At 36.9% G+C, this 27,545-nt stretch overlaps 1 protein-coding gene across 1 annotated transcript; it reads left to right on the top strand.

Annotated features, from left to right (window-relative positions):
* The first annotated feature begins 12,365 nt into the window (after nt 1-12,365).
* On the top strand, nt 12,366-12,940 carry LOC145111136 (uncharacterized). The gene is made up of 2 exons (XM_079047432.1): nt 12,366-12,788; nt 12,878-12,940. Exons 1-2 carry the CDS (start codon nt 12,366-12,368, stop codon nt 12,938-12,940), a joined length of 486 nt encoding a protein of 161 aa, XP_078903558.1.
* The last annotated feature ends 14,605 nt before the right edge of the window (nt 12,941-27,545 follow it).

Raw genomic sequence — 27,545 nt, 5'->3', positions numbered from 1 at the left:
GTTGTGTGAACCATTTGAGGTGTCACACTTGGGGCACTAGGCTCTCAAGCTTCATGGAGTCAAGCAACAACAACAAGGTATGTATTTTATCTATTTTAGTATCCTAGTATCAATGTTTTGGTATGCTAGTTAGGATAATACCTTGGATAATCATATTTGCATGTATAATAGAGAAAACATAGATCCAAGGTATTTAGGGTTGCATGTACACTTAGGAGTGTTAGAATGCTCAAAACCCATCAGGTTGTGTCAGTCCCCAGATGTACCTTTCGATTTTCTTGCTTTCCGAGGTGACCATTCCCGGACAGAGGAGAGCCAGATCACAAAATCTCGCGGTGTAGGCAGCGATGTCGGAACCCTTCATCTTCAAGTTCCAGAGTTCGTGTTCCAACTTTTGCACTTTGCCCCTCGGGCAGTACTCCGCGAGCATGAGCTCCTTCAGTCTTTCCCAACCCATGGCATTAGCCACTGGCAGGGTTAGGGTTTTGACTCGACCATTCCACCAGGTCAAGGCTCTGTCAGTGAAGGTGCAGGCGGCGAACTTCACCTTGTTTGCTTCAGAACAAACGCAAATTTCGAAGATGGATTCGATCTTCTCGAACCATCGAGTCAGGGCGATGACACCTCCATTTCTGTTGAAGGACTTGGGTTTTGCAGTCATGAAGTCCTTGTAGGAACATTCTTTTTGTTGTCCCTGGGATCCGTCTTGCCTTTGAGGGTTGGTTCCACCTCCAGCCCCACCAGCATTCACTTGTGTCAATGCTGCAGTCACGGCGGCTGTAACTGCTGCCTGGAACATGACGGGGTCGAACTGAGGGGGTGGTGGTGGTGGCGGAGTGTCTTCGTTCCTTCTGATGGGTCTTGGTCGAGGAGGCATCTCGTTCTAGGAAACAGTCAGGAAGAAGAGGATGGTAAGTCCTCGAGATATATAAAACAAGATATATCTCATCCTGATAATAAAAGTATACTACCGAGCGATAAGAACAGAAAGGTTACTAACACGAGTAAGTTATCGCTTAAGGAAGAAGAGGTAGCAACACTTAGAGTGAATTTGTATACTGAGTTTGGCTCTAGCAAAAATACTCCTATAGTATTTTATGTGAGATGATGTTTGGTAAGTTTTAGGCCTGCTGTAACACCACAGTCACTCCCAAGCACATGTTGGTCATGTCTCGACTGAATATAGTTGATCAGGCTATATTCACCCTAGACATGATTACGTAACTGCCCAGGTTTAACCGCAACGTTCCAGCATCCAAATACTTTTGTTCTTTTCTACTAGCGACACGAATTTTGTTATGTATGCATGCTCGTATACTTTTTATAAAAATACTTTATATTTTGAAAGTATACTTTTAGCGTAGAGCACTTAGGCCCCTTAGTGTTTATAGTTGTATACAACGTAAGGTTCGGTATACTAGTTCGCTATAAACAAGGGCTCTGATACCAATCTGTCACACCCCGAAACCGATGGCGGAAACGTTCCGGGGCGGAGGACGTCATGTGTAGCATCATAACCAATGAATAACAGCAATCATAACAACACAACCATTACAGTGAATACTTAAATAAAGATGTTTACACCAGTTTGAAACTTAGTTTAAATTACATCCAATAGTTTTGTATAGTCTAAACTTAAAACTCTTATTGCTCCCGTTCCTCGAAAATCCAGCAAGTATCTGTCTACTGATTTCCTGTGAATACAAGCAGTTTAAAAGAGTATCAACATAAAGCTGGTGAGTTCATAAGCGATGGTTTGCAGTGAAAATCGTTGATGAGTTCGGAAAATATTTGTATAGTTTCAAGAAAATCCGATATTTTCCTTAGTGAAAATGTAGTATTATCAGTTCTGTAATAAACCATGAATATCTGTATGTTTCCAAGAAAATCCGATATTTTCTTTAGTGAAAAGGGGTAGCGTTATCGATTTCGTATAAAACCATGAATGTTCGTTACTGAAAACTGTAGTGATATGCGAAAATACTACCTCATGTGACTAGCTAAAACTAATCATGAAGTGAAAGTATTTTATATGTGAACCCATTGCATAATCGGTTCTGTTTGAAAAAATCCTGGCTTTAGCCAGAATACGTAGTGTGTATCAGTTCTATTTAGTAAAAGTAGAACTGTTGAAGAGTGTTAAGCTGTAAACTAAAGGTGATTTATATATATATTGTGAGTCGTATAACCATGCTTGATATGACTAGAGACCTTTCCAACGTTCTTCAGGCGTCGAGTTAAATGACATTTGTACATCTCAGGCGTGCCCGCCTAACTGTAGCTAGCAGTCCAGATGTGGGATTGTCAGTCCCGAATAGATCTATTCACAAATCTCACGCTCTCCCTCCAGGAGACTCTGGTCATACAGTGGTAGGATTTATCCTTGTACACCTAAGGGTACAGTAGTGAAGTAGCACCTCACAGTATCGTACAATCTAGTTTACATGTAGTGTAATAGCGTTCCATCGTAGTGAAAATCCGTATGTATACCGTACATAATGATAATTACAGTTATGAAAAGCCATGATAAAGTGGTGATGTAAACTGTAAATGGTTTCTGTCTCGGTGCATATGTTTAACAGTGAAAGTTTTTGTACTTGTTATATTTTTAGAAAAATCCCAAACTATACCGATTATAGTTTGCATGTATAATGTAGTGAATAGCGTGTCCGTAAACTATGCAAATTTTTGTGAAAACGTCCCTTATGCTTAACACAGTACAAAAGGGTTAAAGTATGATATTTGCATAAGTTTTTGAAAACATTTATGTTTAGCTTGTATTCCCCCCCTGAAAACATTAAAAACACGGAAAAATATAGGGGTATGAACTCACAGTTCTTGTTGTGAAATCGTTGACTGAATGAAGATCCTTGAGTTGTTGCACGTGACACTTAACGAAATCCTATTATCAAATAAATACATATATGTATCTACATTAGCGATTTCGATAGATAAAGTGTCATAAGAACACTTGAATTTGGTTGAGGAATGTTACCGGGACTTTATCGAATCGAAGAAAATGAGTTTTCAGCCAAAAGCACCACCAAAAAGGTGTTTACGGTCAAAGAGGGGTTTATGGTTCCTGAAGGCTCGGTGAGTTTACGGCCGTAAACTCAAGAACAGAGTTTACGGTTCTTGAAGGCTTGGACCGTAAACTCAAGAACAGAGTTTACGGTTTCTGAAGGCTGACCGTAAACTCAAGAACACTAGAGCTGGATGCTAATTTCGAAGAGATGAGTGCCCTGAGACGTTCCAAAGCGACCCAAATGTGGTTTTCTCGATGATTTCCGAAATTTGAAGGCGTTTTTTGAGTGTTTACGGTTAAGGTTCTTAGAGAGAGAAGGAGAGAGTTTTTGGCCAGAAATGTTCTAATGAAGGTGGAGGCATCGTATTTATAGGGGTGAGGTGGGGGGTCCACTCTTCACTGACTGTAAACAGGTTTACGGTCGTAAACGAGTTTACGGCCGTAAACACGTTTACGGTCGTAATCTCATCTAGACCGACAATGCTTGATTTTTCGAAATAATCGGGTTTCCGTGTGATTTTTGGTTCCGACTCGTAAATAATTTAATTAAATATAACTAGGTTATTTTCTAAACCAAGGAGTTTGACGGAAAAGTTAACGAATTTGAAATTTTATTAACGGAAATCATGAAACGGAAACGGACAAAGTTTCGGGTTGTCACAGTCGGCGTGCGGGCGCTAGACAGAGCTGGCAGACGAGGGCCAGGAAGGCGTTGGACAAGTTGGAGGGTCAAGTCTTGTTGTTTGGGTCATGCTAATGTACCATACGTCAAAAACATCCCAACGATCTTTGAGAAGCATCTTCCGCGTCTTAGGTTGCCTAGATTCGACATCTTCTTCTTCTTCTTCTTCTTCTTCTTCTTCTTGCACCGTTTCTATAATCGCTTCCCATAATTTAACAACAGTCCGACTAACGGTTAGCAACAACTTACAATTTTGTAATGGGTTTGTCATTTTTTAGAGAATTCTTTTAAAAAGATAAGATAAAGATATGTTTGAGTGAATATGTTATGATATGTATGTATTTATAGTGGTAAGAATAGATGGAAAGAAAAAATGAAAAAAAAATGAAAAAAAAAAATTTAATGTTGCCAACGGTTACTTCCAACGTTCAAAACCCAACTAATGTTTATTTTTTCACACTACTAGAAAAACAGCCTTTTACGACGCGCAATGCGTGTCGTAAAACGCTCAGACGACACGCAAATGCGTGTCAAGGAAGGCCCGGTCATAACGAGAGACGACACGCTTTTGCGCGTCGTCTAGACGACGCGCATTTACGACGCGCAGTTATGACACACATTTACGACGCTCATTTACGACATGCAATGCGTATCAAGGAAGGCCCTGTCATAAAGAAAGACGACACGCATTTGTGTGTCGTAACCTTACGACGCGCGTTTAGGACACGCATTGCGTATCATTATAGCCCCTGTCATAAATGAAGATGACACGCATTTGCGTGTCATAAACTTCAGCAACCATTTACAATATGCATATACGACGTGCCTTTACGATACTCTTTTACGCATAATACAAAAATATAGAAAAAAATATATATACCAAAACAATCAATTTCATACAATAACATCATGTCAAAAAATTGTAATACATTGATATGAAAGGGATCTGATTGTACATTATTATTAAGAGGTTTTCCCTAACTATATAACCTAATGCTACATTGCTATAAAGGGGCACCTTCTTGTTTCATTAACTCATCATTAAGCTGTCTAAAGAAGCTCTGAAACCCTTCATATATCCAACCAATCATCATGTCTCTTAGCTTCAATATCAATCCCAACTCTTGATCAAAAACAACACGAAAATCCTACACAATAATCATGTCAGTTTTACAATATCAATATCAACTAATTCATAATACACATGGTATGTATGAGAGTGGAATCAAAATGATCTACCAATAAGTCATGTTTCCATTAAAGGTATCTTTAGCAGCTGCAAGTTTCTGGTGATCAAGAATATACAAAATGTCAAGCTAGTATGATTGATTGTAAGACAACTTTGTAGTAATTATATTTGTACTTGAAACACCAAGCAAGGAAATTAGGAAACAACATAGCTAAGAAGCTTTACCAGTTCAACTTGACTAGTGATGCGATTCTCAAACTCTTCCATGACCTTACTTAGCACAGATTCTACAAGCTGCACAAGCATAATATTATCATAGCAAACATGAGAAATCGGTTGTTGTGGTGACACAAACTTGCAAAACACCAAATTACACTTACCATGGGAACCTCATCAGGTTTCTTATCCAATAGAACTGCACGGACAAGCATGTTTAATGAGAAAAACATTTTTGTGATGATTTTTCAGCACATACATTTTTGTGATGATTTTGAACAAGCTACGCATAACATTAAAATAACAAACTGACATACATACCCGAGACAACTATTTGAACAAGATCCGCATCGGCTTGTTAATATTCCTGAAATAAAATACAGATACCAATCACAAATTAAGTAAGTTAAATATTAGCTCAACTTGTTAATTTACCTTACTAAAATAAAGAATAATCCTCAATGAGCAGTTTGATAACTTACTTTACCATATGATGTCATACTTCTCCTGATGAGGTGGCATACACTTGTTAGATTCTTACGGGTAAAATGTGGATGGCATTCGAGAACCGTTTCGGATGTTGAATCCAATATTAGATTCTTACCAGTCAACATCATCCTCTGACAAAAACCAAAAATTTAAATTAACATCAAAATTCCCAAAATAAATAAATAAATAAACCAAGAAATGAATAGATGTTACATTATATTTATACCTGCCCATGATGACAGCACCCCAACAGCTTGATAAAATAAGAATCATCCATGTGGACCCCAATCTCCTCTCTCTAATACCACAAAGGAAAACAAGAATAAAAGAAATTAGAACATCACAAATAAGGATAATAAATAGCCAAAATAACATACCTTTAAAAGAAGATTTAAAATGGTATCACATGCCAAGAAAATGGGACCATTCTCCTCAGCTGTCCCACCATCTTCTTCAACCAACCTAATTAGACACTCCACCACCTTCAAATTAAAAATATCAACATTTATTTACTTTTATTCCCTTTCATTTTGAAAATTGAGGAACATTTATTTATTTAAAAAGTATTAATAACTTACTGCTTTATATGCTCCATAAGAGGCTATTAACCGACATCCATCAATCTCCATTGTTATCTGGCATAGCATTGGAAGCAAGAAGTAAACTGGAGAGAAGGACCTATAAACAAAAATTATGACATTTATTTAGTCTCCATTTATTTTCTAAACTTAGTAATAAATGAGAAATAAAAAGAGACAAACCTTTGTTCATCTTCACCTTCAACTAAAACCATATACCCTAACTTAGTAATAAATGAGAAATAAAATGGATGAATACTGAAAATTGTTTGTTGGAATGTAAGGGTAATATTATCATTTAGTTTCATTTGGAAGGTTTATTCAGTCCTGAAAAAAAAAGGACTTTATATATGCAGCACTTTATCCAGATATGCAGCATTAAGTCACTATACACATACATAACGTATCCAGTACTCGTGATAATTGCATAAGCAATTAGACATCTTTCATATAGTTTGATTACTTTGTTCAAGTCATCACATCCTTCAATGAAATCAAGGTAGTTATGCCAGTTTTCAAGCTCTGTAACATTAAGTGGCCTAAAATGATAATAAGGTCTCTTGATGGCTATTTCAAAATCTATGATTTTAGAATCGAAATCCTTAGTTTTTTTTATAAAGCTCTTCTCTAAGGGAAATATAGGTCTCCAACTCTTTAGCTTCTATTAATCCATCATTCGGATGGATCTCACACTCACTTTCTTGATTCTTGAATTCCCCTTTTGCCCTTGCTACAGCTTCAAGTTCTTCAGCTGTTCTCAGTTCTGATAAAGGGCGACTAGCAGCTAATTCCCTAAAGCTGTCAAAAGTAAAAAAAAAAAGTAGAATGAAAAGATGTGGCTTGACTAATTAAAGAAAGATTGTGTTGAAAAAACATATATCAATCATCACCTGTTGAAATACCGATCCAATTGTTGATTAGGAATCTCCAATATCTGTGTGTAAATCATGGCAAGATTCTACCATTTATGTAGTTGATACTCATATTCAATGTATTTATCCCACAAAGAAAATGAAAGATAATCAGTTCCAACATAAGCTAGACCCCGTTCAAATATCCTAAAAAGAACATCATAAATAAAATATTTAGTTATATTAACCATAGATTATGGATTGCAGTAGTAGCTATAATGTCCCTGTATGCAAAATAGCTCCATTAAATGAGCATGACACTTTCCAAATGTACACACAAAACATTGAATTTACATTCCCCCCAATAAAAATCATATAATGCCTGAGAAAGGTGGCAGTGACAATGACCATCTTAGCCTTTAACTGGACGAGATCTTCTCATCAGCAATTTGTTTAATGGCGTACCAGATGTAATCAACTGTCCCCTGGAAAGTTCTATGGTAGCTAGTCTCAATGGTAAGCCCAAAGGAATTCAAAACTGCCCCAATCACCTAGAATACAAAAAAATAATGACCATTTTACCCTTACACACCCAACAAACAATATTCATCAACTATAACAATTGAAAAAACAAAAAGATCAATGTTGGCTTTTTAGACAACATTTGTTGTTCTCTTCACATAAAAAATAGCAACAATATGAGAAAGAACATACTAAGATTATACATAAATATAAAATCCACTAAATCAATATCTACAACTAAAGGATTAGTACAGGGCAAGCCCTAGAAAGAAGTTTACTGCATTTTTCTAGTTGTGATACAGCTCTTCCATTGAGGAATTGAAGATCGAGAGAAGTAGATGGAGGGTTTATGAACTGAAACCCTAGTTCCAACAATAGTCGTGGTTCCAACAACTGTACCCCTTTGATTTCAATTTCATGGTCTGGTGACTAAAAAACCTTCGATTTCACTAAGAACCGGAACCCTAGTTCCAACAATAGTCGATTTTGTGGCCCTATATAGAATTTTAGGCACGAGACTCCTTGATTTCTGCCGACTGGTATGGGAGAAAGGAGAAGTGCATCGTGGTTCATTTTTTGGATATTTGACTGAGCGAATTAGAGCGGGGGCAGAGAATGGGTGGAGACATCGGTCGGAGATCAGAGATTTGGTGATGGTGTGATGCTGTTGTGGGAGAAAAGAGAAGTGACGGTGAGAGAGACATCATGGCTCTTCGATTGAAGGTTTTTTTTGGTATTTGATTGAGAGAGAGAGAGAGAGAGAGCAGAACGATTGAAAGAAGGTATAGGAGAACATGGCGGCTTTTCAAACTTTTGGAATTTCATTTCCCCCGTGAGCTTCTAAAACCCGTGTTTATGAAAAAAATATAAAGCGACGTGCGCACACGACACACATTTTATCATATGCGTCCTCCGTGTTTTTTTTTGGACACTAGTTTTAGGGCACGCACAAATGCGTGTCCTCTATCCTTCAAATTTTATAAGAGATGACATTATTTTTAGGACGCACGCTTTTGCGTATCGTAAATCACTGTGTCTCATTGTTTGCGCGTCATTAAAGATTGTTTTTCTAGTAGTGTCAAAAAAATGCCCACGGTACAAAACCAACGCCGTTATTATACCGGCGGTAAAAATACCCTCACGGCTCGGTGTTCACCGACGGTATATGTGCCAAATTAGCCTTTGTCGACGGTAAATAAGCAAGACATCTTATAGCTAATAGTTTAAATCGGTGAAAATCTAAAAACATAATTTAACTCATTAAATAAAATGAATATTAATTTGATGGTTTAAAAACCAATAGTTTTCGGAATATCGGATGCGGTCTGATATTAAATTTTAATTTATGATTTTCTATAGCATAAAAAGGACGATGACTCCTTTTAAAAAATACAGTCATTCAACCTTTATTTTATCGTATATTTTAATATAAACTATTATCTAAAGATAAAACACTTCCAATGTTTCTTAATAGTAAAGATCGAATAAACCTTTTGGACCAAAATCATTTGATAAATGCTTGTAAAGATCTATTTATAAACATATATTGTTGGTGCAAAATAAAAAAAAGCAACAAAATAACGACATTAATACTGTTTGGATTTGATTGCATCAAATATAAATCCTTGTTGATGACCCACTTGGTGGGTTCTCTTTTACGAGTTGGAGGGACCTACTCGACGAGTTGAGGGACCTACTCGACGAGTTGGAGGACCCAACTCGACGAGTTGAAGTTGGAATATGAAACCCTAATTTTTAGGGTTTGCACCATATTTAAAAGACCTTAAGTCCTTTCCTCCAGCCCCTTACCACCTTTTGACGGCCAGAAGAAACCCTAATCATTCTAAACCCTATTCTTGAGTGTGTGAGAGGCTAAAGTGTGTTCTTGGTGCATTTGTTGAAGAAGCTTGGAGTTTTAGAAGCTTGGAACAAGAAGAAGCCTGTAGATCCAGTGTCTACATTTCCTTGGCTTGCATTTGAAGGTAAAAAGCCTTTACCTTGGCATTCCATTTGTTAGATATCTTCTTATGTGAGAAAAGGGGCATTTTTGTGCAAAAATGGAGTCACGTTCGGATTTGAGCTTGTCACAAGGGCGTAGTTTCAGATCTGGACTCCTCTAGGCCCTTATGGACATAAAGCCTCAAGCTTTATGAAGCTTTGGCCCTCCTTCATGTCCAAAACCTCCTTCTAATGCTAGTTATAGGTGTTTTAGCTTCATGGAGCCTTGCATGCACGTAAAGTTAGCAACTTTACGTGATAACAACACCCTAGGAGCCTAGATCTACAATTTTGAGTTTTGGTTTCACATAAAAGTATCTGAATGAGAAATGGACTGAAGGAACTCGACGAGTTGCATGGTCAACTCGACGAGTCTGATGAAGACTGGTCGTTTTTGGTTTCTGCATGGACTCTGCGAGCCAGTAAGATGACTCGACGAGTTAGTTAGGGTTTTCCCGAAATTTAGACATCTCATGCACTCGACGAGTTGTCTGGAAACTCGGCGAGTCGACCAGGGTCTTCACGACTTCTTGAGTTCTGAAGGAACTCGACGAGTCAGTTAGCTACACTCGACGAGTTGGGTCAACATGGACTGTTGACCTTGACCGTTGACTTTGACTTTAACCAAGGGTTGACTAGTTTGACTTCTGGGGGTATTTTAGTAATTTGGAAATTTATGGAAGTGGATTATTGGTGGATGTAGGTGTTTGAGTTTGGAGCTGTATTCGGGGAGTTTGACATTATCATCCTGAGCTACTTGTGAGGTGAGTTCTTCTCACTATATCAACAGGGTCTAAGGCACCAAGGCCGACCCTTTATGATTAGTATCCTGGTTATAGGATTATGCTATGTTAGTGATGTGTTAGATCAGTATCCTGGTTATAGGATTATGCTATGTTAGTGAACTGTTAGATCGGTATCCTGGTTATAGGATGATGTTATGCTAGTGATCTGTTAGATCGGTATCCTGGTTATAGGATGATGCTATGAATAGTGATATGTTAGATCTGTATGACTATCTGTACATGCTAGCTAGCGTATGATATTTGTGTGCACATGATTGTTTGATTGGGGGTTGGGTTGAGGCGGTCGTGCTTTGTGCTCGTGCCAACATACCCAGGGCGGACCGGATAGACTACAGACCCGGTTAGGGCGTACTAGTCAGGCCAAAGGCCAGGCGAGCGGTCCGGATAGGCTGAAGGCCATGAGAGGCGGTCCAGACGTGACGATGGCTCGGAGAGCGGTCCAGATAAATTGATGGCCTGTGAGGCGGTCCAGTCAGGCTGATGGCTCATTATGCATGTTGTTTTCTATGATATGATTATACTTGTATGGTGTTGGTATTTTTGGGGAACTCACTAAGCTTCGGGCTTACAGTTGTTCATTATGTTTCAGGTACTTCTGATGATCGCGGGAAGGCGAAGGCGTGATCGTGCACCTCCTTATGTTTTTATGATTTGATTCTGGGATACTCTTATATGAAACCATTTTGAAAACAAATTTGTAATAATTATCAGTTTTTGAATGATTTAAAAAGTTTTAAATTGGCATGATTTTTATGGGTGTTATAGATTTCAAGTGTGATTCTTGATCGCCATTTATCGGACCATCGTCCTATTCTTTTAAAAAGAATATGTTGTGGATTATGGTCCTACGCCTTTTAGAGTGTTCCATTCATGGTTTTCTATGGATGGCTTTGATAAGGTTGTGGAAGACTCATGGAAAAATGATGGTGTCATTGATTCAAATGCGATGGTTGCTCTCAAAATTGATATTCTCAAGAAGCTTTCTTATATTGATCACAAAATTGATCAAGGTGTTGCTGAACTGACATATATTATGATTCGTGCGACTCTGGTTAAAGAGAGTGTGAAAATTGGTCAGATTGAGATTGCGGATGTGGCTCAAAAAGCTAAGATTCGTTGGGTAATTGAAAGAGAAGAAAATTCGAAATATTTTTGTGGGATTCCTAACAAGAAAAAAAGACAACTGGAGATCCGTGGTATCCTTCATGAGGGAGAGTGGGTGGATGAACCGCCTCTTGTGAAAAGCTGAGTTTTTGGATCATTTTAAAAATCAGTTTGCTAAACCGATGGAGGCTCGTGGGTTGGTTAATCATGACTTTTCTAATTTTCTCAGTTATGCTCATGCTTCAATTTTGGAGGAGGACGTGACTAACGAGGAGATTAAGAGAGCGGTTTGGGATTGTAGGACTGATAAATCCCCAGGTCCGGATGGCTTCTCCTTTGATTTTATCAGACGGTTTTGGCATATTCTTGGGGTTGATTTTGTTGTTGCGATCCTGGAGTTCTTTCGGTCTTTTACTTTTCCGAAAGGGCGCAACCCTTCATTTATTGCTTTGATTCCTAAAGTCAATGATGCAAAGTTGATCAAGGATTTTAGACCTATCAGTCTTATTGGGTGTCAGTATAAGATTGTGGGTAAGATTCTGGCTAATCTTTTGGCCTTGGTGATTGACAGATTGGTTGGTTCGGAGCAGTATGCGTTTGTTAGAGGTAGACAAATTTTAGATGGCCCTTTCATTATGAATGAGGTTATCTCTTGGTCTAAGAGGATGGAAAAGAAGGCAATAGTGTTTAAAGTAGACTTTGAAAAAGCTTATGATTCGGTGAGATGGGACTTTCTTGATGATGTCCTTTGTCGTATGGGTTTTGGTTCTATTCGTAGGGGTTGGATCCAAGGTTGTCTCACCTCTTCTAGGGCTCCAGTTCTTGTGAATGGGGCGTCGACGGATGAGTTTTGATTTTTCCGAGGTCTCAGAAAGGGTGATCCTTTGTCTCATTTTCTCTTCAATATGGTGATGGAAAGCTTGCATGTGGCTTTCATTAGGGTGATTGACCGAGGTCTTTTCTCTGGTATATCTTTTGATTCAAAGTCTAATCTTTGTATTTCTCATCTCTTTTATGCGGATGATGCTATCTTTATGGGTGGGTGGAAGGAGTCAAATGTTCATGTCATTGTTCGAGTTTTCCAATGTTTCTTTTTAGCCTCGGGCTTGAAAATTAATCTTTCTAAGAGCTATCTTCTTGGTGTTGGAGTTCCTTTTGAGCAGGTTTCCTGTTTGGCGAATCATATAAGGTGTGGCCATATGGTCACTCAGTTTCCGTATCTTGGTTCAGTTGTAGGTGGTGTGATGAACTGTGCTAAGGCTTGGAAAGACGTGGTGGAAAAGGTTGTGGCGAGACTTATAAATGGAAAGTTAAGACTTTATCATTTGGTGGGAGATTGACGTTACTTAAGTCAGTCTTGGGCTCTATTCCTACTTTTTTCATGTCTCTTTATAAAACCCCTATTGGGGTTTTGCAGGGTCTTGAAGCTTTGCGCAACAGATTTTTTCTTGGCGCGGAGATGGATGAGAAGAAAAAATGACTTGGATTACTTGAAAGAAGGTTTTAGCGAAAAAAAAATGGTGGTTTAGGGGTGTGCAATTTTTTTGCCCAAAACCGTGCGCTTTTATTCAAGTGGGTGTGGAGGTTTCTTTCTAGCCAAGACGCCCTTTGGGTGAAAGTTATTAAGGCGGTTCATGGGGAAAAAGGTTTGATTGGGTGTTCTTTGCCTACCGGTAATTCTTCTATTTGGATTGATATCCTGAAAGCGACTTCTCAGCTATCTGAGAAAGACTTAGATTTATTTCAGTTTTGCAAACATAAGGTTGATGATGGTGCTCTTACTTTATTTTGGGAGGATGTGTGGATTGGTGATTTTTTTTAAAGTCTCAATTCCCGAGACTTTATAATATGGAGTTGAATAAGTCTATTCGAGTTAAAGAGAAGTTGGAGCATTCTTCTTTGTGGGTTTCTTTCCGCAGGTTGCCTAGGGGAGGGGCCGAAAACTCCCAATGGCAAGAACTCTTGGCTTTAATTGCTCCCTGTTCCTTGTCCTCCTCTATAGACAGATGGGTTTGGTCTCTTACAGGTGACATGTTGTTTTCTGTGTCATCTGCCCGTACTTTCTTGGATGACAACATGTTACCAGCTTCATCTCATTCTACTAGGTGGTGTAAGGTGATCCCTATTAAGGTGAACGTTCTTGCTTGGAGGTTGTCTATGGATAAACTTTCTACTAGAGTTAATCTTGATAGACGTAGGGTAGATGTGCCATCTCTGCTTTGCCCGATTTGTGATGAGGCTTTGGAAAGTTCTTCTCACTTATTCTTTTCTTGTCGGCTTGCCTCAGAGTTACGAGAACAAATTTTTCGTTGGTGGGGACTTGACATTCATACTTTCCTCTCTTTATCTGATTGGTGCTCTTGGTTCACGTCTCTTCGTCAGTCTTTCTGGAAAAGCCAAAACGTGGGTGGAGGGCTTATTTTTTTCAGCTTGGTGGCACATTTGGAATTTTCGAAATGCCCTGATTTTTACGACCCAGAAGCCGAAAAAGGGGTAGTTTTTTGACAAATTTGTCACTCAAACTTTTTTATGGTGTAATGCTAGGTCCAAAAAACTTATTAATTGGGTGGGTTGACTCCAAAACCCCTTGCTTGATGTTTATGTTTGACTAGTTTCTTTCTAGTCTAGTCGGTTTCTAATATAATCTCATCCGTTCTAAAAAAATTAAAATAAAGCTTGGTTGTATAAGAGGCATAACTTGGTTATTGTTATTGTTGTAACAAAAAAGCTAACGTTTAATTTCATTAAACAAATGATGCCAAGTTAGAATGTAATAGTTTCAGGAGATGGAACAAAAACTTTCTATGAATTCAATCATATTTATTATGCAAGAAAGTAAAAGATAATAATAAAACAACATAATGATTTAATATGGTTCGGTTGATATGACCTATGTCTACTTGTGGAAAACCGAAGAACTCTTTCTATTACCATATTGTTACAAAAGTAATTACATTGGGATCCCTAACTACAAATAATTATAATATTAAACCCCGTAATAACTATGTGGAGCTCCAGAATAGTTAAACAAGTACATACACAAGTAAATCCAGAATAGTTAAACAAGTACATACCGTGTGGAGCTCTGTCTCATGCAACCCCTATGGGATAAGTGTTTGTCGTGTACAACTTCGGGTATAATAGCCCTCAGCCGGCTCCAAACATTTATTCCTTCAAAAATCGTCATTCAAGTTTTCTTCACTTTGTTTTTGTGTCGGGTTACTAATTCGGGTCTCCGAAATTCCAAATATCATATTAACAATGCCACTTATTTTTAGCGTTAACCCTGAAGACAGTTATCGGTCTTAAGTTTCGAACAAGCAACATAAATTAGAATATGTAAGTAACTGACCAATTTAATTGAAACTTTAACCAAGTGTTCATGAATCCAGAACAACATCAAATTCAATACACAAGTTATATCAACATCTTACATAAGCATAAAAAAAAGTTCAAACCAATGAGATAAATGATTGGATATCAAGTATTTGGGATTTTGCTATACATGTCGGCTAGGTCGCGACTACAATTAAAAAAAAAATATGATGAAATTTGACTTGCAAACATTAAAATACGATGTTCTTTGGTAACGCTACTATCATTCAAAGAAAATTAGATAGAAATTGGTTAGAAAGTGAATAAATCCTAGATCTATTGCTTTTAAAGTTGCAATAACCGAAAAACGGATCAAAATCCATTTGTATACCATGTCCATCAAGGCATTTAGTGTGACCATGCAGTCCAAAGTATATTGTTGTTTTGTGTCATTCATAAACTTACATGACAATGCATGGATTGATTTCTTTTTCATGTCTCTTAAAACTTCTCAATTATTTCTTTATTATTTTTTCAATTATCATAACTTTTTATCCACCTTTTTTGTAAAGTGTTTTCAAGTACGACCTTCGATCTAGACTCCTTGCATCATGAAATCATACAAATTAAACGATAAAACCATTAGTAAACCACATCACAAATATAAATGTCCAATCCATATATGTCTTGCAGTGCATACTTATTCACATTAATATATACTAAATTGTATTTAAAACACGATAAAATGCAACCTAACATGTAAAAACAAGTTTATATACCAATTTAGAGTGTAATATATATATATATATATATATATATATATATATATATATATATATATATATATATAGGTTAGGTTGTTTTGTTTCTATTAACTATTGTGTGCCAGAATGCACAGATCTGGACCATTGGATGGAATATAATCAAAGGTCATGATCTGAGGGTCTATGATAATAGAATAGGATAACATGTACCATATAAGCACACAAATTTGAGCATAGGGCATTTTAGTCAATTAACCTATATTAAAAAAGGAAATTTTCGGATTTTTAGGGATAATTAATTCCTTTATTTTTAAAAATCTGAATGTTTTAAATTAATTTAAAATTAAAAATCCGATTTTATTCTGTCAGAATGATAGAATTTTAACCATAAACTAGTAAATATATTTTTCGATTTTATTCTGTCAGAATGATAGAATGTCAACCATAAACTAGTAAATACATTCTGAAAGAATACACAAAATCGATTCTTGAACTAATAATATACCAAATAATTACATTGTATGATTGTGATTCATTGAATAATAACAAACATTCTGAAAGAATAACAAGTATAATTCTTAAAAAATAACAACATTCTTAAACAATGAGTATGATCATTCTTTAATTCATTCTTCAAGCCTTTCCCATCAGGTCTTCAAGCCATTCTTCAAGCCATTTCTGTCATAAATTCATTGCCAAGTAATTTGTAGTGATACACTTGTGTTTGCATTCTGATATGAAAAAAAAATAAAGAATAAAATTCGAGTTCATTCTTAGAGAACAATCATTGTAAAAGAATAAAATTAAAGCTTCCCTGTCTTTTTTGGTTGTCTAGGTCTGATCAATTTGCAGGATTACATGTGAAGAATATTTCCCTTCTTCATTCTGAAAGAATAGTAGCCTTCTTCAAACTAAAGCCCTCTTTATTCTAAAAGAATATTGCCCTCATTCTGAAAGAATTTTCAGGTTAACATTCATTTGGTAAAGCAAACAAGTTATATTACTGTAGGTGAAAATCAAAAATTATAAAGTTTGAAACCATTTAAAGCTAAAGTTTGCAAACCTTTAAGTATTACTCAATTAACTAAAATATTAAAAAAAAAAGAAAAAAAAGAGAGCATGGAAGGGATTTGCTACCATGTCAGCCAAGCTGATGATGATATTCACATGCAAACAAACAATAAATCATCACAAATCAAGGAATGTGAATGGAATGGAATGGAAATATGGAATGGAGTCAGTCATTACCTTGAGAAGGTGCAGTAACATAATAAGCAAGACCACCAACTGGAACAGATTGATCAGAGTATTCAGATTCCTTCCATTTTCCCAACATATTAACCAAGAAATTCCCTCTGTACTTTCTGTGCAACAACTGAAAAGGAACAACAACAAAATATATAGAATATTCAACACAGAACATAAAACATAAATAAAAGAAATAATTATCACATAAGAATATTTAGAATGTTTAAGGAAGAATGATGCAATGTTGGCATTATGTCGAACACCTGGTGGGTGGAAGTTACACTTTCACATTACACATAGCAGATTAACATGTCAAGATCGACATCAGATTTAACAACAAGGTAAACATCATATGAAATTTCAAAAAGCAATTAGATTCAAGGTGCAAAATCGGAAATCAATTTCAAAACCAATCAATCGACTCAAGGTGCAAAATTAGAAAACAATTAACATCATATTCCAGACGCAAAATCGATAAGTAAGACATGGAGGAATCAACTCAGCAAAGCTTAACATCCATTAAAATAGGCTGCTTTATCAATTAGGGTTTAAGAAAAAGGGGTTAACGTCAATAATTATAACTATAATTGATGAGATAATAAGAGGAATCAACTATTATTCGAATTATATCACTAGTCTATGAATTGTTTTGCCCATAATTGTAAAATTTATGTTATTGCTTACCTGGATTTGCAACTTCTCATTAATTTCTTCAATTAGTTCTTCCTCAGCAACACTAATGGAGACGGAAGTGCTGATGAAGGCTTTTAAACTCACTCATGTCTCGCTTTTTTTCTTTTCCGATCATTATCCCAGAAGTTTGTGGTTGTTTTTCTGAGTGATTTTGATCAGGTTATAGCTTAAGGCTTTTTCTAAAGGACTGTGAGAAGGTGGAGTGGATCGATACTCGATAGTACAGACAGGGGGAAGGGGTTAATGAATTTAGGGAGGGAGAGTAGACGAACTTGTTTGCCGGCGGCTGTGGTTCTTTAGGGTTGTTCGACGATTCTGGTGTTGGTGAACGCATGCATCGACATACCCATTTTGAGGATGAATGATAACGTAGTGAACGATGCAGGGATTTAAATGATATTTAAGGGAAATTAACCCATTATTTTAGGAATTATAATTTTGGAATATAATTAATTGTACATACATAATGACTAAACTACCCTTTATTATTTAATTAATGATTTCTTTTTCCCTAAATTCCTATTGGTGCATTCATGCACACAATAGTTGCTAGAAACATTTGAAACTGTCTTATATATATATATATATATATATATATATATATATATATATATATATATATATATATATATATATATATATATATATATATAGAGAGAGAGAGAGAGGTAGGTTCAAATGTTTCTCACATCTATTGTGTGCTATAATGCACCAATAGGAATTTAGTATTAATTATATGTATATTAAATGCTATCCATAATTATAACTCATTTTTATGGAAACTAATTAAATTCGTTATTAATGTCAACAATAATATTCTTTCAGAATGAATTCATATCAAGAAGAATGATAGTGTATTCCAGCAGAATGAGAGTTTATTCTAGTAGAATACACTCTCGTTCTTCATATTCCATGCAATTTTATTATATTTTAAGTGAGTGAGTCCTGAAACAAAATACGAACTCATATATAAAAACCTAGATGAGAATTCATTCTGAAAGAATGTTATTGTTGACAATAATGACAGATTTAATTAGTTTCCATAAAAAGAGAATTATAATTATGGATATCATTTAATATACATATAATTATGGAAATCATTTAATATCTATATTTATTTAATTAAATAAATATTTAATTTACAAAATTCCTATTGGTGCTTTCTAGCACACAATAAATGTAAGAAACAAAATAACCTAGCCCTATATATATATATATATATATATATATATATATATATATATATATATATATATATATATATATATATATATATATATATATATATATATATATCCCTATTCTAATAAATAAATAGGTTTATTCTCCTATTTACAAATGTCATACTAATAGAATTCCTAATTAATATTATATGTCAACTATCATGCCACTTTTATCAACCTATTAATTATCAATTTCAAATTTCAAATTTTAAATTTACCACTCTAACTACATTAAATTAATAAGTGATTCTCCATTTTAAATTTCAAATTTTAAATTTTTTTAATTCTAATTAGATTAAATTACAACATTATTAAAAAACAAAATAAAATTAATATACATTTTGAAGTGATATATCTTCACGTATTTTTTAAATCATCGATTATAACTTTATATAACAAAAAAATATCTTTTAATAATAATTTATTTAAAATACTTGATTAAAAATTTTGATTTTTTAATATGAAAGTTTAATTAATTTTATAACTATGGTTCTCACGGGTTATAAACTACTATATATATATATATATATATATATATATATATATATATATATATATATATATATATATATATATATAATTTTCCTTATATTTTCTTATTAAAAGTGATCAAAAACTTATTCTTTGGAAATTGTGACCTATTGGTAAAATTATATAAAAAAAAGAACAAGAAATTTACACAACGATGATCAATAATTATGGATTTAAATGGTTTGGAAATTGTAAAAATAATATTAATTAAACTAATCATATTTTAATTTAATATTAAAAATATTTTTTTAAATAACCAATAAATCTATAATAAGTAATACAATATATATAAAAAGTTATTTGGGACTGACGTTTTGAATTTCAGACATTAATTATGGATTTTGAAAAAAAAAACTTCAAAATTTTAAGAACAAGTCTAAAATCTATTGAACAATTATGAAATTTTGAGAAAAAACTTTTGTTTCTTTTTGCTAAATTCTAACAAAAAGTTAAAAGATATAGCAAATAGAAAATATATACAATATAATAGTTTAGAACCATACATTTGATTGAAAACCGGTTATACTCAACAATTTGATATATACATTTCATATATGAGTAAAGGGTTAATTTTGGCGACCAAAAAACTCAAACATGTATTGGTGTTAACTGTTTTGTGTTTTTGAACCAAACTAACCATAATGTGATGTGTTATTAAGAAAAACAAAAATATATTTTGGGCAAAATAACCAACAAGTCCTGAATGGGCTATTTTAGATCGACAAAAAAATATATTTCAGCCTGACATTCCAGTTTTCAGACTGGAGTTGGGAAAAAAATTCAAAAATTCAAGAACAAATCCGAAATCTAATGAACAAGTTTATAATTCCGAGTAAAAAAATTTTTTTTTATTAAAATCTAACAAAAAGTAAATAAACATAGTATATGGAATTATATATCATACTAAAGTTTAATCAAACATTTGATTGGAAAACGGTAGTATTAAACATTTTGGAACGAATATTTCGAACTTAACTAAAGAGTTTTCTTTGAAAAAGAATTTTGAGAAACAACATATGAAATTTTTTAACGAATGAGTTATGAATTGTGCATTCCGAAGAAATTGATCATTTAGAAAAAAATTGTTACTTTAAAAAAAAACTCATTTAGAAAAGTTATTTTAGCAAAATTTCCTTGTTAATATTTGGTTTAAGTGAAAATCTAGACGAATCTTTATTTATAATAGGTAACACAAACTTTTTAAATGCCACTCTTAAACTAATAACCTATCCACCACAAGACAACTTTTAAAAAATATTACACTTTTTAAACGCATGATCCCTAAGTTTTAAAAAATCGTCACATTTTAAAACACATGATCCTAAGATCATCCGTTATACCCACCACTAACCACTATAGTGGTGGGTGTCACATCATCACTGATGGGTTTTATACAAAAGAACATCCTATGTGCTCATACAAACCCTAAAGCTTGGATCTAGGTTTCTCTATTGTACATGCAATTCATCCAGACTTATAAACCCTAGATCTAGCATACTAATTTCGAAATTGACATGTAAGAATAGATCTAGATGATTACCTCTTGTAGAATGGCTTGAATCTCTTCAATCTTCTTTCCTTGGAGCTTAGAGTCACAAATGTCACTCCTCTAATGGTTTACAAACACCAAGAGCAAGAGAATGACTTATGAGAAGGAGGAGGAGCACCAAAAACGTCCTAGGGTTCTTCCAAAAGATTTCTCCACGTTTTTGGGGCCATATGGGTCTTTATATAGTGAGGCCATTAGAGTTATCAAACAAGGAAACCCTAATTTGACTGCTGAGACTCCAAGCAGCCCATGGACTCCCTTTAGAACACCCCTTGGACGAATTCCTTATGGGCTTCCCATAGAATTCGTCCAACCTATGTTCCAAGGTGATCCATATACCAATTGCAATTATCTTATAATTACAATTCCAGTCCCATAAGTTTAATTAATGTCTTTTAGTCACAAAACTAACTATCAATTAATTCTTGACTAATATTAATTAAACAATATGATTTCTCCTTTATATTCATATAATATATTAATAGATCATAATTAATCATCTTTCTCCATAAATCATTCTATCAAGTTGCTTTGGTGAAGGCAACCCAAAAGGACCATGCACAACCGAGTCAAGTACATACCAAATATAGTTACGGGTTTAGACACTAATCCAACAATCACCACTAACCACCACTAAACATATGAGATACCTACCACTAAACACATCATTCCATCGGTCCACTTCATTTTTTAAATTAAATTTAAATAAAAAATACATAAAAATCATATAATTTTTTTTAAACACTAGTTTTTCATTAATTTAAAATACCAAATTACATTAATTAAAATAAAAAAATTACATTAAAAATAAAAATTACATTAATTATAAAAAAAACATTAAAAATAAAAAACCTAAAATTACCAAGCTTAACTAAAAAATTATCCCCTATTCCTACGATCGGACTCGAACGGACTCCTTCATCGCGAGAAATAGCTCCAAATCTTCGCCTTCGAGGTCGTCCGCTTTCATTTTCAAGATTTCCATATCGGTTTTTGTTTGAATCACCGATTGTGTTTCTATCATTTTTTGTTCTACCTGACTCAACATCTCCATCTTCGTTTCTTGAACGTGCACATAACAATCAAATTTCTCTCTAAATTGATCCATAACACTAGATTCCGAAGCCGTTGAAGCCGCTTTTTTTTGCTTTATTTCTTCCAACGGGCTGATAAAGAGGTTGCTCGTCTTCAAGATTGAGCGATGATATTGATGTTGAGCGTGTTCGCCCGTCCGATTGTTGGGAAGTTGCATCGAGGTTTCTTGAACGCTTTGAACCGAAAGATTGTGAACTTCCTTCTGTTTGCTCATTCCTGTAACAGCCCAATTTTCACGCCCAAAAATTTCATTTTTAGAGGTTACTTTAATTAAAACATTCGGAGGAAAAACATTGTCAAATCATAGCATCTCATAAAACTATGTATAATGTCTGAAATCCAAATCATAATAGTGATAATGTCAGAGCACAATCCCAAGGAAACTCATAGTGCGGAATCTGGGGTGTGTGTATGATGTGCAGCTATCGCGCCAGCTCCTTCCCCTTCGATGAAGAGGTACCTGAAACAAAACTGAAAACCGTAAGCACAAAGCTTAGTGAGCTCCCCCATAATACCACATACCATACACATATAATGAACAACTAGGAGATACGGGCCTCGCCCACACTCATGGAGATACGGGCCTCGCCCACACGCCGCTAGCTGGGAGATACGGGCCTCGCCCACACTCCACTATCTTTGAGATACGGGCCTCGCCCACACTCAACTACTAAACCATAACATACAAGTATCACACAGACAACGAGTATAAACAATTCTATCATACAAGCATATATCATAATCAAACTCAACTATGAGATACGGGCTCCGCCCACACTCCGATACTAACATATCGTCTATACGGGTCGGCCTTGGTGCCTTAGACTCGTTCCTACTGGAAGGAAACTCACCTCAAACGAGTAGCTGCTGATAATCTGTGCGGGGGAATCTCCGACTGCTGCTGCTCCGGAAATCCTCCGGCTATATTCCCCACAAAACACTTAATCAGAATCTGGTATCTACCCTTTAGGGTAAAATGACTATTTTACCCCAGACCAAGTCCAAGTCAAAGTCAAAGTCAAAGTCAACGTCAAAGCCAACTTCCATTTGACCCGACTCGCCGAGTTGGGTCGTCAACTCGTCGAGTCCCTATCTCTTCAACTGTCCTCCTCCATGTCCCTACTCGTCGAGTTTAGCAACGACTCGACGAGTTCTCCTTACAACCTCAGATGAACCTTCATCGGACTCGCCGAGCGGTATGAACACTCGTCGAGTCCATCTTCATCCTAATAATACGTCCTGTCCTCGACTCGCCGAGTTGTATAAACAACTCGCCGAGTTCATCTTCAAGGGTTGGGACATTGCCTTGGACTCGCCGAGTCTGTTCTAGCACTCGCCGAGTCCTATGAATTCCAGGTCTAAAACTAAGTCCAACGCGTTGGGTCACCCTCCTTGTCCTGCTACAACCCTTCTAACACCCAACTGAGTTCTTTTGACCCTCAACGGGTATGGGACTCAAAGCCTTGGACTCGTCGAGTCCCAAGAACGGACTCGCCGAGTCGGTAACGTCCACACTCAAAATCCTCGATTTCTGATGTACAACTCATGACCAGAAGATAGATCTAGGCTCCTACAATCGTTCTAGCACGTAAAGTTACAAACTTTACGTGCATGCATGGGATTTTGAGTCCAAAAGGTCCTAAAACAAGCTCTTGGGTTGCATGGAGTCTTCCTTGGGTGGAAAAACACCTACTTTCTGCCTTGTGACCCCTCAAAGGACCTGGATCCGAAGCCTTGTCCCCAACCATGCTTGCATTCATGGTTGGATACCTAAAATGGCTTATAAAAGCCCTAAATCTCCACAAAATGGGATCTAGCAAATGAACACGCAAGTTAGCAACTTTATACCTTCTGAGGACTGAAAATGAAGCACAAACTCGAACCCCTCTGGTCTCCTCTTGTTTCCTCAAGCTCTTCTCCTTCCTTCTTAAGACCACCAACACCAAAATCCACCAAAATGACTTAGATTGCTTCAACAACGGCTAGGGTTTCCTATAGAGGGTTTCTAGGAGCATAAATGGACGATGGAGGCTGTATAATGTTGTTTAAATAGGGTGCAAACCCTCAGTTTAGGGTTTTGTCCAGACAGAGTCTACTCGTCGAGTCCGGGACTCGACTCGACGAGTCCATCACTTAAATCCCGCGTCTCATCCCGCTTCTACTCGGCGAGTTGGGCCTTCAACTCGCCGAGTCCCAGGCCAAAAATGCAAAATTACTAAAATAAAATACATACCAGGAAGCGGGTGCTACAAATCTCCCCCACTTATTTTAGACTTCGTCCTCGAAGTCTGCTGCTCAATCCTGAAATAGCTCCGGGTAATGCTCCATCATCTCATCCACTGGCTCCCAGGTCCATTCCGAGCCCTTCCGGTGCTGCCATTGCACCTTCACGAGCTCCACCCTCTTGTTCCTCAGATCCTTCGACTTCCGGTCGAGAATCGCTACAGGCCGCTCAATGTAATTCAGGCTGTCATCGACCTGAATATCCTCTAATGGTACCACTGCCGAGTCGTCCGCCAAACATTTCCGTAACTGGGAGACGTGAAAAGTGTTATGAATCTGACTGAGTTCGGCTGGCAGATCCAATCTATATGCCACCTTGCCCACCCGGGCTATAACCCTGAAGGGTCCAATATACCTGGGACCCAACTTGCCCCGTTTCCTGAATCGGATGACGCCCTTCCATGGCGACACCTTCAGGAGAACCATATCCCCGACCTGGAACTCCAGGTCTGAACGACGCTTATCGGCATAACTTTTATGTCGACTATGTGCAGTCTGAAGTCTGCTCCTGACCTGCTGAATTCTTTCTGTCGTCTTGAGCACCACCTCGGTGCTCCCCATGACCCTCTGGCCAACCTCGCCCCAACATATCGGGGTCCTACACTTCCTCCTGTATAACAACTCAAAGGGAGGACGGTCAATACTCGCGTGGTAGCTGTTGTTGTAGGAGAACTCAGCCAACGGAAGGTAAGTATCCCAACTACCACCAAAATCTAACACACACGCCCGCAGCATATCTTCCAGAGTCTGGATGGTCAGCTCGCTCTGGCCATCCGTCTGCGGGTGAAAGGCGGTGCTGAAATGCAGACGAGTACCCAACTCGTCGTGGAATTTTTTCCAAAACCTGGAAGTGAACCGAACATCCCTGTCAGAAATCACGGAGACCGGCACCCCGTGACGAGCCACCACCTCTCGAATATAAATATCGGCCAGCTTCTCGGCCGATATGCTCTCCTGGATCGGTATAAAATGGGCACTCTTGGTCAACCGATCCACGATGACCCATATGGAATCCACTCCCCGCGCGGTCCTGGGAAGCTTGGTGATGAAATCCATAGTAATATCTTCCCACTTCCACAGGGGAATATCCAACGGCTGCATCTTGCCGTGTGGCCTCTGGTGCTCGGCCTTGACCTTCCTGCAGGTCAAGCACCGCTCCACATACCATGCTACATCCCGCTTCATGCAGGGCCACCAATAATCAAGACGAAGATCCCTATACATCTTCGTCTCCCCGGGATGAATGGAGAATCGGGATTTGTGCACCTCCTCCATCAAAACCTGGCGCACGCCTCCGAGGTATGGAACCCACACCCTGCGGTGTAATGTCAATAATCCCCTGCTGTCATAGTCGAAGGAGGAAACCTGACCCACTATACGCTCACTTTTCCGATGTCCCTCCTTCATAGCCTCCTGTTGGGCCTCTCGGATCTGCTCCAATAACGGGGTCACTACTGTCATCCGCATGCAGATATCTCTGATCGGCGCCGCCTTGCGGCTAAGCGCATCGGCCACCACGTTGGCCTTCCCCGGGTGGTAGAGGATTTCGCAATCATAATCCTGATGGGATTTGAGCATTCTAACACTTCCTAAGTGTACATGCAACCCTAATAACCTTGGATCTATGTTTGTCTAATAATCATGCAAAGTTGAATTCCAAGGTTATATTCCTATCTAGCATACATGGGGAACATTTTTATCTTGAATGAAAGATAGAATAACTTACCTTGTTGTTGATTATGATCCTTGAAACCTTGTGAGCCTAGCACCCCAAGTGTGATGCCTCAAATGCTTCACACAACACCAAATGCAAAGGAGTAAACTTTGAGAGAATCTTACACTTGCAAAATCGGCTCTAGCCCTCTTGTTTCTTAGTGTAGCGGATTTTGGTGGAGAATGGGTTTCTTATATAGTGTTGACACATCTAGGGTTACACCATGTAAACCCTAATGTGTCATGACTCTTCATTTCCATGACCCATGGGTTTGTAACTCCCATGGAGCATCCTATGGGTGGAACCCAACTTGATAATCCATGGAGCCTCTTAGCCCACTATATAAGATATGGAAGATTTACATAATCTACCCATATATTTAATTAGTTATCTTTTGATCACTTAATTAATTCTAAATTAATTCTTGATCAAACTAATTAAATAATATTATTAATATATTAGAACTTATAATATATTAATAAACCATAAGTGTTATTTCTCTCATTTTAGTTTATCCAATTGCATGGTGCCATGCAACCCAAATGGACCATGCCGGGTCGGGTCAAATACATACCAGAAATAGTTATGGACTTAGACACCTTATCCAACAGTCTCCCACTTGGATAAGTCTAATAACTATAACTGCAATACTTCAGGAACCGATCGGCAATCGTAGCTCTTTCAAGGTCTCTCAGAACTGAGAAGATGATGATACGCCATTTAAGATAAGTGATCATATAATCCTCTGTTCTAGATATCAGCCGGACAAATACATGGAACAATGTCTTACTTATTGTCCAGCAGTTTGTTTCCCGATTTCCGATTTGTTTGACAAAGAACTTAATTGAACACATCAACTTAGTTCTGATCGGGCCCGGTACATAGGTCAAAACAAAATCATCGAGGGGCCCAGATATCAGCTTCTAATCCAAGAAGGAACAGATAAATTTCGACTGATATGTTTGTTCTACCACTCATTGAATTATACACAAGAGCACGTTTTATAACATCGAGTTACCAATGCGTTTTCGTACAATCAATGCATAACCAACTCATAAGTAACAAATCATATATCTAGGTTTGAAGACTTATATGATATTACTGTCTCACGATCACTCGAGATAAATTCCATGAAGTGATTCCAGTAAGCGTGGGTTGAGTCCAATGCTCAGAACTTATGAGCACTCATGAGTGTTGTAGCCATGTCCAACAACTTAGATCTCTGCAACCAATCATGAGAGTCTTGATTCATACCTACTTCCGACATATGACCGACTGTGGAGATTCGAATAATATGATATACCAAACATAATTATTCTGGAAGTCAAAACATGCAAAAGAAATATAGTAAACGATCGACAAGAGATAGCAACACTTTACTCATAAATAAAACACCTTTTATTCATCATCTAATGTCAATTACACTTTACAAATTTCAAGGTTATCTAACTACTAAATCTAATATCATCCTTCAGCCCTATGCTCCGAGCATGCTGGAGATGCTTAACCCGAGTCAGTCCCTTCGTGAGGGGATCTGCTGGATTCTCATCCGATGATACCCTCTTTGCCACGAGGAGTCCTTCTTCTATTCGATGTCTGATGAAATGGTATTTTCTGTTGATGTGTCTGGATCTCCCGTGATCGCTTGGTTCCTTGGCTAAGGCAACTGC

Source organism: Lactuca virosa, chromosome 5 (assembly GCF_052849685.1).
Source record: "Lactuca virosa cultivar CGN04683 chromosome 5, Lactuca_virosa_CGN04683_v6, whole genome shotgun sequence".
NCBI classification, from domain to species: domain Eukaryota; kingdom Viridiplantae; phylum Streptophyta; class Magnoliopsida; order Asterales; family Asteraceae; genus Lactuca; species Lactuca virosa.
This window is presented reverse-complemented; position numbering and strand designations above follow the sequence as displayed.